Source organism: Thunnus albacares, chromosome 15, assembly GCF_914725855.1.
Source record: "Thunnus albacares chromosome 15, fThuAlb1.1, whole genome shotgun sequence".
Classification (NCBI taxonomy): Eukaryota; Metazoa; Chordata; class Actinopteri; order Scombriformes; family Scombridae; genus Thunnus; species Thunnus albacares.
The window spans coordinates 25566975-25582903 of record NC_058120.1 but is presented as its reverse complement, the minus strand read 5'-3'; the positions used below and the strand labels follow the sequence as shown (position 1 = coordinate 25582903).

Sequence of the window (15929 nt, the reverse complement as noted above, 5' to 3'; positions counted from 1 at the left end):
CTCTTCTCTTGTCTAACTTTATACTCACACCTACATGGCGAATGTTGACCTTTATCTCCTCATTAAAACCTCATCTTAACTTTAAATCAGCCTTTAAAGTAGAATGCAAAGCTTTAACTAACCTTAAAACTGATTTAATCCTCATTAATCATCTCAAATGTTTTTACCACACTCTAATCTCTAAATTTAACATAACCTAACCCACACAACACATTCCTATTTCTAATTCTAACACTGCGCAGGTCAATTTGTTACTTTTCTTGACCTCAATTTCTGTTCACACTGAGGTCATAAGGTTTAAGAAAAATAATAAAAATGCAAAGAAAATCCTTTTAAAATGATATTTTCTCCATTTAAGCAAAAGTTTGTTGGTCTTGTATAAGAAGCCAAAACTCTCATTTCTAATTTCCTTTTTTCCTAAGAAAGGTTAGAAAGGTAAGAGCTGGTCAAGGACGATTTTCCATGTCTTCTTTTTCCCTTCAGGAAAATAATTAAGTTGAAGCTGTGAGGACAATCGGAGATCCGAAAACACACATACATTTTGCTCAGCTCGGTAAAACTCCTCAGTATTTGCAGATTGACTCAACTCCAGCTCGATCTAGTGAATCACAGCGACTGACCTTCTGCGAGGCGAGGTACTCCATGCCTCGGGCGACCTGGTAGGCGCAGGACACCAAGTCTTTGAAGGTGAGCTGCTCATCTGGGATTTTACAGGTGTCAAAGGAGTAGTCCATGCCCGGGGGCCGCCGCGCCCTCAGGTACTCCCTCAGGTTGCCTTTGGAGGCGTATTCCACCAGGACGTATAGCGGACCTGAACGCAACACAGAGCACAAAGTCACTTCCAGGACAAACTATACCGTTACCATGTTGTTGAGCTCCTCCTCCGTGCTGTGCTGTGGCCTCACCGTCCTGCGTGCACGCTCCCAGCAGGTTGATAATGTTTTTGTGTTTTCCGATCATTTTCATCATCTCCATCTCTGACACCAGGTCGGACAAATCTTTATCTGTGGCGTCATCTGAGAGACGAACGAGAGAAGGAAGTAATGAAGCACTTGTACTCAACTTGTAAGGAAAGGTTTTACTGAGCAAGACAGCACAACAATACAGATAAACGCAGGAGAGAGCATCAGTCTGAGCTTGTGGGAGTTATGAGACCAGACAGGCCAGATGAATTATTCTCTTTATACATAGAGAGAGGGTACACATGAGGAAAATAGAGAGAGAAAAGGCACAATGCTGTTGATTCCCATCAGGAAATCACACGGCACAATACCGTCGCTATCACAGTCAAGGTCAAGTATTTATTCCAGAAGTGCAGTCACAACAGTCGCTAACCTTTCAGCATTTTCACAGCAACAGTGAGTGGCTTGTTGGGCTTCTCCTTGTCGATGCCGATGGCCTCGGCCATCACCACCTGCCCGAAGCAGCCCTCGCCCAGAGGTTTACCCAGAGTCAGCCTGAAACAAAAGACAATTTCAGAGGTCGTATTTTTTTTTTTTTTTTTTTTTTTTTTACAGCAGATCAATTTCTGTCTTTACAGTTTTGAATGAGATTGATTTGTTTGCCAAGCACAATAATAGCGTAGAGGAAGGTGTCGTGATGACCTTGATGTATTGACGGCTTACATGTTTTCACAGCACATTGAGGTACAAGGACGACGACACAGTGGATGTCAATTCTGAAATATGTTGCTTGGCAGCATGAAAAAAGCCGCAGCCGCGCCGGTTTTCTTTCTGACAGGCATTTAAACGTCAGTGATAAATAGCCGTTTTTTCCTCCTTTCCTACCGTGTTCGAGGAAACTCCCATTTGGGGTCTGATGGCAGTTCGAGCTCCGAGACGTTGGCCAGCATCGGTCCGTCGCTGGATGACAGGCGGGCGATCCTGACCAACGGTGTGTTGGAGTTCATGGAGGAGTTGGAATCCAAGGACACCTGCTTGGGTGCAAAAAGCGAACTGTTATAGTCTCTGAAAGGGAAGACATGATGTGTGTTTGAACAAAAAGACAGGAGGAAAGAGAGGAAGGACACTGGGTCTAACCGTGACCTTTGACCCAACAGATGATTATATGACTGAACAAAGCTTCTAACCCTGATCTTCTGAAAACAAGTTAGAAACTGATACTTCACCATAATGCTAGTTTTACTTAACTAAAAGAGTGAGATTTATTGGCTTCAGTCATCATAATTAAAGACATTTCTCAGTTCACTTTCTATTGAAATGGCAGATACATTTTTACTGGTTTTACTGGTTTATCTGTTTAAGATTTTAGATGTCAAAGATGAAAAAATGTTGTCTTGTGTGATACTCAAAATGTTTCAGCTGTAGGAAAAAAAATCACAATTTAGAAAAATATTTCACTTCTCAAATTCAGAACGGCCATCAGTTAACCTCTATTTGAAAAAAATCATTTATTGACTGAATAAATTATTGAATAAGTTGTTAAGATGGAACACTTTTTGGCAGTAAGAGACCAATGTCAGAGCAACAGAGAAACAGCCTGACTTCTGACACCGGCGGTCACTTTAACAAACAGCCGGCCTGTGGCTGCACGTAGGAGGAAGCAGGCAGTAACAAAGACGAATGAAGGAGGATGCAGAGGTGGGCGAGCGAGTGGAGAGGTGGGACGGACGTCTCTATCCATCAGCAAGCTCCATTTCCAGATCGGCGGTCCTGCCGCCTAGCCCGTGGGCTCGACATCCTCCCACCATTTATCTGACTGGTTTTTGATGAATCTGTTTGTGTCAGAGTCTGCCAGCTCAGCCCCTTCAGGTGGGGTCCTGAAACAAACATGTCCACTTACCAGACTTCCCTCCTCAACTTCTCAACGGAGGGAAAATGAAAAAAAAAAATGCTGTTAAGCTAAAAAAAAAAAAAAAAAACAGCCCCGACCAAAATTTGAGAGGCATGAAAAGTAATATCTGATAGAACATGCCAGGAGGTTTATGGGAGATTTACTCAGAGTTATGAAAAAGAAAGGAGAGAACCAGGAGATTAGCTTTATAAAAACGAAGCAAAGATTACAGAAAAATGCAATAAGATCTTTCCCTGGACTACCTTATAAGAGCATGTGTATGAAGGTAGCAGAAATAGAAAAGATTTAGCGGCGACAATTAGAGCAACCTGATCAAACCTAATAAGACTGTTGTAAGACTAATTAGGAAAAACACACTTAAAACTAAATCCTAACTTTGATTTTTTTTTTTTTACAAATAATATGTTTGTTTTCCAAGAACAGAATTATGACTTTCAAGAAAAATGTTCTCTTTTTTGAAAAATGCATCTTTTGCATTTTGAGGAGAAACAACCCTTCAATTATGAAGCTGGAAAGCTGGAGCTCGCTCAAAGCAACCACACAGCGGCTGAGTCCTGCACACAGCGGGAGTCCAGCAGGGTGGGGCAGCACGGATAATAAACTCTCTGCTGTTTAGACATTCGGCTGATATTTGCATTCAGAGCGCACGAGTTATATGTCAATAGCAAAAGAGATAGAAGTCAGGAGGTGAGCGTAAAGTAGACTGAAGAGAAGACAAGAGCGAGGGCAAACTAATTAGTAAGGAGAGGCTGGAAAAGCAAAAGTGCTCTAGACTGGTCTTCAGAAAGTCTTTTTTCCTTCTTGGACACGTCTGATTCCAAATCCTGTTTGACCCAGACATGTCAAAACCGGTGGATAGTCTAAATCTACCACTAGTGGTTGACTCAAGTTTTTTTTTTCTTATGTGTCTGTCTAGAGAGAACAAACCTCCACCGCCGCTGAACAATACTGCAACACCGCTGCTTTCCTAAAGACGTCATTCTTACTGTACCACTTCATCTACTTAACCTACCTTTTTTTTTTTTTTAAACGTATTGAACTCTAAATTGATTTCTTCACCTGACAAAAATACACCTCGGATATAGAATCAAGTCTATAAAAGTATCGTCTTATAAATCTTTATCAAAGTCTAACAACCTACTCAAGAAATGCTTCACCAAACTTCTGCTAAAATTGTTCAGTGTTTTGTTAAAAGACAGACAGACAGGTGTGATTTCAACTTGTGTCAACGGTTCGGCTACATTTCTGCTCATCCTGCACAAAACTCCTTTAAAGGAACAGTTTAACAATTTGGGAAATACGCTTATTTTCATTTTTGCAGAGAGTTTGATGAGAAAGATCGATACCACATGAGAGTGGTATCAATCATCATCTAACACTTGGCGAGAAAACAAATACGAGTGTGTCACAAACAAACAATTCCTTTTATTCCTTTAGACTCGTTCTCAGTTTATGGTCTATTTTTGTATTGAATAGGACTTGATTAGCCTTTCTTTTGATTAAACTTGGTGTTGGACTTGACTGAGGTTGGTCTTGAACGTGGCCCTGCAAGAAAATGACGTGAAGAGTTCTTCAGACTGCAGGCTGCAGAGATGCAGCTGCTCCATTTTATGTTTCGCTCCAAACAGTTGAGGGGCGAGTGTGCGTTACACAGAGTGAAATCTAAAACTAACACTGACAGTCACAGGAGGGCATAAATATCACTGAGCTGAATCTGCTCCAAGATAAATGTGAACACATGTCACCCGTGTGATGCATTCCAGCGTCCGCACCACGTCATCAAAACAGCGGGACGGAGGGAGATCCATGGCAGATAGACATACAATAACCTTCTCTATTTATTTATACTCCAGCTTGCGTGAGTCCTATCCTGCATGCGAGTGCTCTTTGAAAGTTATAGAAAACTTTTCTGCAGGTTTCCCTTTCTGTGGCACAGATGCAGAAAAATTATAGGATTTTTCCATGACTCTCCATAACTAATTCTGAGTGCTTCCCTGAATTAAATCCTTCCTGGACTGTTGAGGTTGTTTTTCAAAATAAACTAAATTCTGCTACAGTTTGGATTTTCTTTGAAGACAAAACTGCTGAAAACAGCATCTGATGCAATGAATCTGTTCAACAAATTCTTGATATGTTTTGATTTTTCAAGGGACTTTATGCTTTTTTCCCCCCCAATTTTCCGTGTCTCAACTACACCTCTGGAACTTCAGTGAAGTATATTCCAGCAATTCAAAGACTCATGGAAACCCTTGTCATGCCTGTCAGCCTCCGATGGGGGCCAACGGTGTTTACTGAAACAGTAATGAATTGAAAAGCTGCATAAAAGTTAAAGCCTCAGCTCGTCAGGAATTATAGTTGTGGTTTGTTTTATTTTGAAAAGGGTTGCTTTTCAAAATAAATTGCTACACCCGCTTGCTGGTTGGATCAAAGTCATTTTACATGTTTAAACTAAAAGCTCAGTAGACAGGAGAGAGAGAGAGAGAGGAAAAGAGGGGGAAAAAGTGTACGAATCTTGTATCTACTTTCTGTTACCTGTCTCTTGAGGGGGAACTTTGAGAGTTTTTGCACAGGCGGCGTGGGCAGCGTCTTCTGCGTGGTCATCCTCATGCGGCAGAGGACGACGATGACCACGGCGAGTATGAAGAGCACGCAGCCCGTCACGTAGATGAGGATGTCGGCGTAGTAGTCCTCCTTCTCTGGGTTCACTGCTTTGGGAGGAGGACGTCATAAAATACAGGTTGTTGCAAATCCACATAACAAACCATATACTTATTAAAAAGAAATATCGCTTTGCTCAGTAGCACATTTCACCTGAACTGCAGTTTTTTTTAAAAAAAGAAAACAGCTATACATCCAAATCCTAACAACATAAAACAGCTCAAAAACTTGCTTTGCACACTGTAAGGTATGCATTCAGTGTCTGGGATGACACAGCAAAGTAATCAGCTTGTAGTTTTATCCTGCAGCAGGTAATTGCACCTGTGATATGCTTCTCTCCAGGGAGGTAATTATTGTGTTGAACACCCAACACAGAAATGTCTTTAAATTGCCTCGCAGCCTTGAGACATTTAAACAGACGATCCTGCTCTGATTAAAAAGTGTCATTCTATGCAGGGTGAATTATAGGTTTGGTTCGTCCAATTAAAGGGGCGATGACACAACTGCAACGCACTTAAAACGTGTTAACAAGTAACAATCTACGATAATACACGATAATTATACAGAGGTTTGAACATGAGTGATAAAAGATTGTGCTACTGAGTAAAACATGGGGGGGGGGAAGTATGGTATCAATCATCTTTTCATGGAGTTTATAACATTTGAGGATGATACACGTGGAGGAAACGGACCACACGAGTCCAGACACCCACAGAGAGAGAAGAAGAATATACCTGGAAGCACCGTCAGCCAAGCAGAGTGGAAAGCAAAGCCGATAGAGTTCCCTGCCAGGCAAGTGTACTCGCCCGCATCCTCAAAAGACACATTGGTCAAAAGGAGAACCTCTAGCTCCTTATCTGTAGTGTTAATACCAGCCGTCTGTGGAGAATGAGAGAGGGATAAGATGTAGGAGGGAGAACAGGAAGAGAGAGAGAGAGAGAGAGAGAGAGAGAGAGAAGAAATATCATGAGCCCAAAGCTTCTTAAGAGGAAACACCAAATACACCCTGGGGGAAAAAAGAAAGACCCAGTCCGGCAGATGGAAGAGGAGGCAGGACCGAGGATTTGGAAGAGTCAGCTGGACTATTTTCTTCTGCTGACAAGAACCACCACCAATACCTGAAAACACCCAAGCAGCACCGTCACCACGCTGAGAGAGAAGCTCGCTGGTTCAACCTGGTTCTTATAGAGTCATTTTGGTCTGTTATTGTTTGTCCTAAAAGTCTTGCTTACTGCAAACAAGTGAAAAATCAAGACATTGCAGTTAGAATATGTCAATGTCTTTTCAATAGCAATGAACTTGTTTCAAGATTTTGGGACATTTTATAGAGAAGGTGGTGCAATGTGGTACAAATTTAAGAAAAAATTTAAAGAAAAGTGTTTGGTTGGTTTAGTCGGTGAGTGCTGAGTCATTATATCTATATATGTAAATGTTAATTTGCAAAAAAAAATAGTCATAGTTAAGTATAATATATAGTTATATATTATACATTAGTTTTCAGTGTGTTGTTTTGTGTGTCAAACTACATATTAGCATATCAGGTTGTTCCTTAAAAACTCTGAATACATTTGAAGTATACAAACAAATTACATAACCCTTTCAAAGAACTAACTAACAGTTACACAGCAGCTATTTTTATGAAAATATTGAAAAAATATAATATGCTAATATATCGTTTCATACACAAAACTACACACTGAAAATAATTTTTGCTAATTTGTACCAAATTGTACCACCCTTTCTGTAAAATGTCCAAAAAAATGACCTGCGTTACTGAATTATGTCTTCTTTCAAGCTGATTTGTATCGGAAACAAGTTGAAATAATATTATGGCAATGTCAGACTTAAGTGTTCTGCAATTGACAAAAAATACTTAATTTCTGACCAGGGTGAGAGTTTTTGCTAGAACATCTGTGAGTTTAAATTGAACCAGCGACTGGTTTACCTGCAGGCAAAGCAAAGCTGCAGAAATCATGACGCTCCGCTGGTGTGATGGCAACATAAGTTTTCCTTTGATACAGATAATTATAATAGTTTTATCTCTAAATTTCTGCTGTTCAGCTGTTCATTTGACCAATTTGCACTGGTCACATGATTAGATTATTAGAAGTTAACCTATATATACAGTACATTTTTTATAGCTTCAGCCAAACAAAATTACATTCAGTATGATAAAGAATAACTTCAAAAGTAGGCATTGTAGCGGTTGCGGCTTTTCCTTTGACTAATGGTTGGTGTGATGACCAGCAGGGAGTCCGTTTCAATCCCAGTGTCTGATGTGGCTTGGTAGGGGGTGGGGGTGGCAGACTCTCATTCCCCAGGCCTCAGTAATGATGAACAGTGACATCCAGTCCCAGTCATAAAATCAGAGTCCTGCTGTATGCTTTCATATAAAAGCACATTAATACAGCTGGAGAATGAACTCCAGGGAAATCGATACCGGTCTCTATGTGTGCGGGCGGTTTGGGTCAGTGGGGGGGGGGGGGGGGGCTTTTAATGTGGGCTTTTATACACTGCAAGCACAATTATCAGGCAAGTGAGTATTCTGCTCTTATGATGATATTTCTATGCACAATTTCCAGCTCCAAACCAACTTGAATTCTTATTGGATTTAATCATTTTTAGGTGATATGCATTTATGTAATGAGGGAAGGTGTTGCCTAAAGTGATTAACACTTTATATTAAGGTGTGCATAATTATCAGGCAGCTTCATTACTTCAGGTAAAATGGGCCAAAAAAGAAATTTAATTGACACTGAAAGGCCAAAAATTGTAAAATGCCTTTTAGATGGATTCAAGACTCTTGAAATAGCTAAACTATGGAGGCGTGACCCTCGTTTCGTTGCAAATAGTTGCAAATGCATGGTGAGGAAAAGGTGCTAATTAACTGCAAAAGACTTGAAGAATTAAACATAAAGCTACCAGGAAGCCATTATCCTCCAGTGCCACCAGACTACAGAACTACAACCTATCTGGAGTGTCCAGAAGTACAAGGTGTCAAGTGCTCAGAGACATGGCTGAAGGTAAAGAAAGCTGAAACACGACCACCACTCAATAAGATTCACAAGTTTAAGTGTCAAGATTGGGCCAAGAAATACCTGAAGACAGATTTTTTCAAAGGACAGATGACATGTGAGCGACTCTTAATGGACCAGATGGATGGACCTGTGGCTGGATCACTAATGGACACAGGGCACCACTTCAAGTCAGGCACCAGCAAGGTGGAGGAGAGGGCACCAGCTTCTGGAAGATACTTTCTCCAAGCAGTGGTACAGGAAGAAGTCCTGAGCATTCAAGAGGGCCATGATCTTTATGCAGGACGATGTTCCATCACATGTGTCCACTTTGCTAGCTAGCAAAGGCCTCCAAAGATGACCGAATATTGACCTGGCCCCCTTCCTCACCTGACTTAAATCCTATTGAGAATGTGTGAACCTTTCTCAAATGTGAGATTTACAGTGAGGGAAGACAGTACACTGGGAGGCTGTGGTTGCTGCTTCAGCGAAAGTTGCTAGACTCCATGGATGGCAATTATTGAAAAGAAGGGTGGCTATATAGGTCACTGAATATTTTTAAAAGGCCATTTAATTGTCATTTTGTGTTATTTGTTACACTGACTCTAAGAATTGAGTTGCCTAATAATTGTGCACACTTATATATTCCCCTGAGAAAGATAAAACTCACTTTCCCTTTGTTAAACATTCAGGTTTGAGGTTCAGTAACATTTTGGATCAACTGAGAGCATTGTATTTGCTCAACAATACCAATTAGTTCTGAGAAAAAAAACTGCCTAATAATTGTGCATGCAGTGTATGTGTGAGTGTGTGTGCTTGTGTAAAAGGTGGTTTGTGGGTAATCGAGGGCGACGCTTTTGAAATCGTGGCTGTAATTAAAGATGTGATATTGTGTTTGTTATTGATCGGCAAAGAAAACAAAGTGGTACTGGGCATTAAAATGGATAAAAACTACTAGCAAACAGCAGACGAATATGTGTGTGTGTGTGTGTGTGTTTGTTTTTCCTATTAGCCGGCCAGCGAGCCAATCAAACCCACAACCAAGAGGAGCCCCGCAGAGAGGAGGAGACACAGCAGAGGGGGTCAAATGTGGCTGCTCGGAGCTCAGGATTTACCTGGTTTGCGTAACTTAAGCCAGAAAGCGTTTTCCGACTTGCCTACAAAGTTAGAGGCGCGACACCAGTACTTCCCGGCGTCTTTCTCTGTCACGTTGGACAGTTTCAACCTATCGTGGGCCTCAGTGTACTTACTGATAACACTCTGCAAAAGAAACATTGAGAGGCACAGTGAGGCCTTTATTGTGAGATCCTGCAAGAACACATGTACAAAAACATATATGCAAACCTGTAGAACACACACACACACACACAGAAGAAAATAATGTAAAATGGTAGTATTTATCGTTAATATTTATTGAATTTTGTTGTTTTTGAGTCTACTTGCCAGAGATTTTTAGATAGAAAGCTGGAATTAGCTAAATCTGATACAAAGTATCTCTTCTCTTTTTTGCTAACAGTTAAACTAACTCGAGTAAAACAATCCGTTGTCGCACACGGCTGCGGTATGAGTGTGTTTAATATTTATCTGATAGCTGTAGATACTTTGACTTTTATTTGCTTTCTTACCGCAAGTTGTTTAATGGAGCTAGAGCCAGGAGGCAATTGGCTTAGCTTACAGCATCTAAAAACCAGAAAATGTCTCTGTTACATTTCAACAACAAACAAAAATACAACTTATTAATTAGTGGGTTTTGGAGATGCTGGAAAGTTTATTTTACCTCTTGGCTCTAGCTCCACACTAAACCAGATGTTTGTTTTGTACATACAGTGGTATATATCCTCTAATCTACTCTAGGAGAGAAAGAGAATAAGCACATTTATAAACACATATTTCCTTTTAGCACCATATGAATGCAGAAATTTAACTTGTAAATGAGTACTTTTGCATGCTAGTATTGCTGATTGCTATTTTATTTACTGTAAGTGAAGAAACTGTAAGTTTTTCAGTACTGCAGCTCATATATATATATATATATATAGAGCTAACGAGTGCTTTAATTACCAACGAATCAGCCAATTATTTCCTCAATTAACTGTTTGGTCTATAAAATGGCAGAAAATAGTGAAACGTGCCCAAAATCCAAGTTGGAAACAGCAAACATTTGGCATTTTTGCTTAAAAAATGACTAAAACGATTAATCAGTTATCAAAAAAGTTAATTTCCTTGTGATTGATTGGACGGACGGAAAGGCAGCCGCTCACACACACACACACACACACTGCACACGCATAGTGAATGAACCTGTTTGTGAGATTTAAGGAATTACATCGTAAAACCTGTAAGATCACAAACACGCACACACACGCACACACATATACACACACAGTACACTGCATAATCATAGTAACACATGCTGTCTATTGGTAGATTAAAGGCATTACAGTATGTCAATCTCTCCAAAGTGTGTACGCCACGTGCAAACACACACTCTATCACACACACACACACACACGCACACACTGCTCGTGACAGGCGCTCCAGCAGAGAAACTGCCGATGAATAATTAAACAGGCAAAGCACATAAAGGAGAAAACATATCATGTTTTATGGTTGCTTAATGAACATCCAGCGCTCGGCTCCAGATGCCTCCCTTTCCCTCCCTCTCACCGATGAGTCGCTCATCGTTAACTCTTTTTCCAGGCATCAAAAGAGCGATTCAGGCATTTGAGAAAAAAAAAAAAAAAAAATCTTGCATGAACCCCCCCCCCCCTCCTCCTCCTCCTCCTCCTCCTCCTCCTCCTCCTCCTCCTTATCCTCTGCTGTATTTAACTCCTACAGTATATGCCACACATGAGATGTCGCAGAGCGTCTGAATGAACTGTGGTGGGGCCAGAGAGAGAGAGAGAGACACAGAGAGAGAGAGAGAGACAGAGAGAGAGAGAGAGGCACACACAAATCTCAGTAAATACTGTTTCAATTATGTGGTAGTCGAAAATAGAGCGTGGAGCCGCGGTCTGGGCTGACAGGCTCGCTTTCCCCCTTCTCTCTCTCTCTCTCTCCTCCTCTTTCTCTCTCTTCCTGTCTGTCTCTCTCTCCTTCATCTCTCTATCTTACTCCTGTTTCTCTCTTTTCCTCTCGCTCTCGTACTCCCTTTCAGACACGCGCTCCTTTGCGTAAATGTGCTTGAAATTTTTACAGGTTTGAATAATTGCCAAAGTCACTTTTCCGTAAAAAAAAAAAACCAACAACAACAATCTTCTTAAGTCGGACCGAGTGACATTTTGGAAACACTTGATGTGGAGGCTACAGCGTGCAAAACGTTATATAAATAAACAGATTATAAATGTGCGTCTTGCTCAACTCTATTAGAACAGTGTGATAAATTTGTCATTTAATTATCACTTCTAACATGTCAAAGATGACTGTTTCAGTCACTTTAATAAATCACAAAACACTGAATGAGCCGATTTTCACTTGAAGAGGAGGTTCAGTTTATATGTATGTAACACTAAACTATTTCAAGGTTTTACTTGCAGCTGATGATAATGTTCTTTGGCTCTCAGCTCACTCATGTGTTGTTAGACATCAAAAAAAAACTTATGTAACCTTCTTCTCAATTTACACACAGTGTGAGCAGCAGCACCCTTTCCCTTTTCTACCATTCCTCACATACAGCATCCTAGTAAAACAACAATCATCACATCAAAATTTTACCTTTAATGCCAGCTGCTCGCAGTATAAATATATTCTAGTTTACCTAATAACTGAACACCTAATAAATGATGATAAACTGACTAGAAAATGTATTAAGGGATCCACCAGTGAGAAGCAGCGGCGGCGGTGAGGAGCATCCCTTGTGCTCGTGGCAATTAATCAAAGCTTCAACTGCAAAATAATCCATCATTGATGCAAGAACTGAGAGACTGAGAATCCTCCTCCTGCTCATATTATCATTTGTCAATTTACTGCTGCCAAATATCACAGGAGCATTGTGGCTCTTTCCATAATAGTCATGTTTGAATAATGAATTTAAAAGAACATTACAGAGCTGTTGTTTTCATTATCATGTATATATATTGATTGAGTCTCAAGGACATATCTGGAAGGGGGCAGCACATTATCCTCCTATAGCAAATTGCCACTGTGGCAGCTAAACTGGGTCTCTGTGCAGTGTGAGTCAACTTTTCTCTCTTGTGACCAGCAAAACCGCGGATGTTGAAATGGACCGAAGGTAAAACAGCTCAGTCTGACTGTGTTTTCATGTTCTTGGCTGGTTTTTTTAGCAGTGCAGCAGTTCGACAGCACTTTATGATCAGAGCTTGATAGGATAACGTTATAGAGAGGCGGCTGACAGCTGTCAATCATAATCCGAGTTTGACGGTCCACATGGTCACAGCTGCACAGATGTGGCTTTAGATTGAAAATGCAAGATTTGATTTTATTCTCAGCCAAATATCTGCAAGTGTTCTGCTGCAAAAAAACTGCAGGAAATGAATGAAGCTGCAGGTATTGAGGGTTCAGGCTGGAGGTTTGTTGGGTTTTTTTTTAATGCAGCGTGCTTCTTTGCTTCATGATATAGACGGTTAGCTTAATAATCACATCAGCAACAGTTGTAGTGTGTGAATATGGAAATTAGAAATTTGTTTTTGCATTGAAAAAATCTAGAGGATCATGGCAGGTGCAGCAGCCTCTCACATTTAAATGAACTAATTCATCAATATCTGCATGAATTTTATAGAATAACGTTAAGATAAAATGAAAATATTGTTTTTCCAATTAGTTTCCTCTGGCTGTGTGTCTGGAACGAACCCCAGAGTCATTAGTTTAACAGATAACAGACAGATATCATGTATGAAAAGAGATTTTTTTTCTGTCTCCTGTCACTCTTCTTCTTCTTCTCTATCACTCCCTCTCCTCCATTTTTATCTCTCTCTATCTCCGTTGCATCCTCCTCCTCCTCCCTTTTCTCTCACTCCTCACTTTCTTTTCTTCTTCCTCTTTTTGTCTCAATTTTCACCTCGTATTCCTTTCTCTCTCTCTCTTTGTCTCTCGCCCGCCATCTTTACCCACCACTCTGTCACACATTCTCTCTCTCTCTCTCTCTCTCTCTCTCTCTCTCTCTCTCTGCTGACTCTGCCCTTCCTTGTGTTCCTCCACTCATTTTTTCCATGGCTTTTTTGGGTGCCTCTTCCCTCTTTCCTCTCTCCTCCTCCTCCTCCTCCTCCTCCTCCTCAAACCACGCGACGCAGCACATCTGACGGCAGCGGCGGTTAACAGAGCCCGTCTCTCTCCCTGCGTTGCCGCCACCACAGCAGTTAACTTAGTCTAAACCAGATGTTTGTTTTATTCCCTTGCTCTCTCTAGAGGCAGAAAAAAAAAGAAAATGGGGAGGCCAAATGAGAAAGCAAAGGGCCTTCTTGGGTTTTTTTTCGATGGGAGTCTTCCTCTCTTCACCCCAAATAAAAAAAAAAAAAAAAAAAAAAAACACGCCTCACAGCGGGTTTAGGGTGTTGTCCTCCTCGGTGAGGAATGCTTTTTACTCTATTCTTGAACACCAACATTGCCTGGGGAGGGGATGAGACCTCCAGGAGTTTCTCTTCAACAGGAGCCCTTCTAAGACTATCTGACGCCTTCCCACCCGATGTGTTTATTTAACCTTTATTTCATGTGGGAGCGCTTGTGATTGAAAAATTGCTTTTTAAAGAGCTACAAGATACATTAGAGCGAACCGTAACAGCTGCAAACAAACAAACACGCTGCAGTTTGAACCGCAAACGCATCAAAATACGAGCGATTAATTCAGACTCACGTGCCAATCAGCGACATTTATTCAGTCGTAGTTGGACACAAGCGGAATGGTTTTAACCTTAAACTTTTGAAGATGATGACCTTTAAAGGTGGATTTATTCTTTTTTCCAGGGTGCTGTTGTTTTATTTATATCTGAGTTTGTTTTTATCCTTTATCTACCTTTTTTCTTATCTCCCTGAAAGCTGAATTGAAGCTCCAGATGTGTTGTTGTTGTCTATTATTTGTGTGGAGATTCAATAAATAAAAATTCCTGAAAAAAAGCACACATCAGGTCTACAGAGATCTCTCATGGAGACCATAAGGACTGTGGCCGTGCAGCTTGGATTGCTTGTGTAATCAAGATAAGATGAAGCATATGGATCTATATGTTGTGAACTAACTAACTCTGATGCTAATTGATGCTTTATCAATCAGTGATTTACATTATACACTCACTGGACTATAAATTACTGCCTTTTTGGAAGCTTCTAATGAGGGACGACCACAACACCTCCATAGAAAAGCATAAATCCGCCATTAATTAACAGGTCAACACTAGAATAAAGTGTAAGTTTTGTCAAAACTGAACCAGTTTGTGTCACATATGAGACTCTACACTGTAATTTACAGTGACATCATCAGGTTAATGAGAGTACATTTCTATATGTTGCACTGTACTGTAGGTAGGAAAGTGCAGGTGAGGCGTTTCTTTCTTGTAATGAAGGTGTAGCGTTCGAAAAATGAGCTCGTCAATTATACGCCGTAGTGAAAACAGCCCGTAGGCCTCCGCCGACCCACCTACTGTAAAAACTCATTAAACGAGACATTTAGGGGAGATTAATTATGAGTGAAATTATCATAGACTGAAATCTACTCCAGGCAAATGCTGGTAAGACCCCCAGACTCATTAGAGATGTGAAACAGAGCGCCGTGCCGTGGACCCACCTTCAGGATGTTAACGTAAGGAACGCCGTCGGGGCCGTAGCGGCTGCCGTTGACCTCGATGTGTTTCAGCCACTGGATGTGCGGCTGAGCGTCGCTGTAAACCTTACAGTGGAACTCCACGTCGCTGCCCACCACCACCGTCTCGTTGGCGGGCAGACCCGCCTGGAGGATGGGCCTGTGAGGGGAGCGCTCTGAGAGAGAGAGAGAGAGAGAGAGAGAGAGACATTAGCATGAAGTCATTAGCACAAATTACGACGTGTGCTGTAGAAAATGCAGGAGTAAGGAGGTCTTAAGAAAATCAACATTTCTCTCGGGTTTTCTGAACCGCTTGTAAATGTTAATTTATTCGTTGTTTACACAGAGGCAGAAGTGAAAGTAAATGTTTCCCGTGTTGTTTACCTAGCACATCCAGCTGGTAGGTGTGGGTGATGGTGCCGTATTTGTTGTGCACCACGCAGGTGTAGTTTCCCCGGTCTGACGGCACGGCGCTCTCCATCACCAGACTCCACTGCTGGTGTCTCAGCTGAGAGAAGGACGGAGAGGAGGGAGGGAAGGAACAGTCATGATATGTCATTACAGCTCATTTAAATTTGTTAGGATACTGAGCCTATGTAAAGATATCTCAGGGGGAGTTTGGTATCATATTTGCAGACTTGACAGACAACTAACAAAGTACTTATATAGTATATTCCCATTTGTGATGACAAGCT

The 15929-nt window shown here is 41.1% G+C and overlaps 1 protein-coding gene and 1 long non-coding RNA gene across 8 annotated transcripts in view; one reads left to right on the top strand and one right to left on the bottom strand.

Annotated features, from left to right (window-relative positions):
- fgfr3 (fibroblast growth factor receptor 3) overlaps nt 1-15929 on the bottom strand; it is an 85578-nt gene that overhangs the window by 11225 nt on the left and 58424 nt on the right. For 5 of the 7 annotated variants that reach the window (XM_044375259.1, XM_044375255.1, XM_044375258.1 and 2 more), the window contains 8 exons: nt 15619-15742; nt 15220-15410; nt 6207-6351; nt 5347-5522; nt 1788-1936; nt 1336-1457; nt 906-1016; nt 621-811 (listed from right to left, as the gene is read on the bottom strand). In XM_044375259.1, the coding sequence (XP_044231194.1) occupies nt 621-811; nt 906-1016; nt 1336-1457; nt 1788-1936; nt 5347-5522; nt 6207-6351; nt 15220-15410; nt 15619-15742 (1209 nt within the window). The remainder of the gene's footprint in view (nt 1-620; nt 812-905; nt 1017-1335; nt 1458-1787; nt 1937-5346; nt 5523-6206; nt 6352-15219; nt 15411-15618; nt 15743-15929) is intronic. The other 2 variants (XM_044375256.1, XM_044375257.1) reach the window with 2 other exon arrangements.
- Nucleotides 706-9213, top strand: LOC122998377. The gene is made up of 3 exons (XR_006407416.1): nt 706-716; nt 4264-4269; nt 8593-9213. It is a non-coding gene; the product is annotated as an uncharacterized LOC122998377 (long non-coding RNA).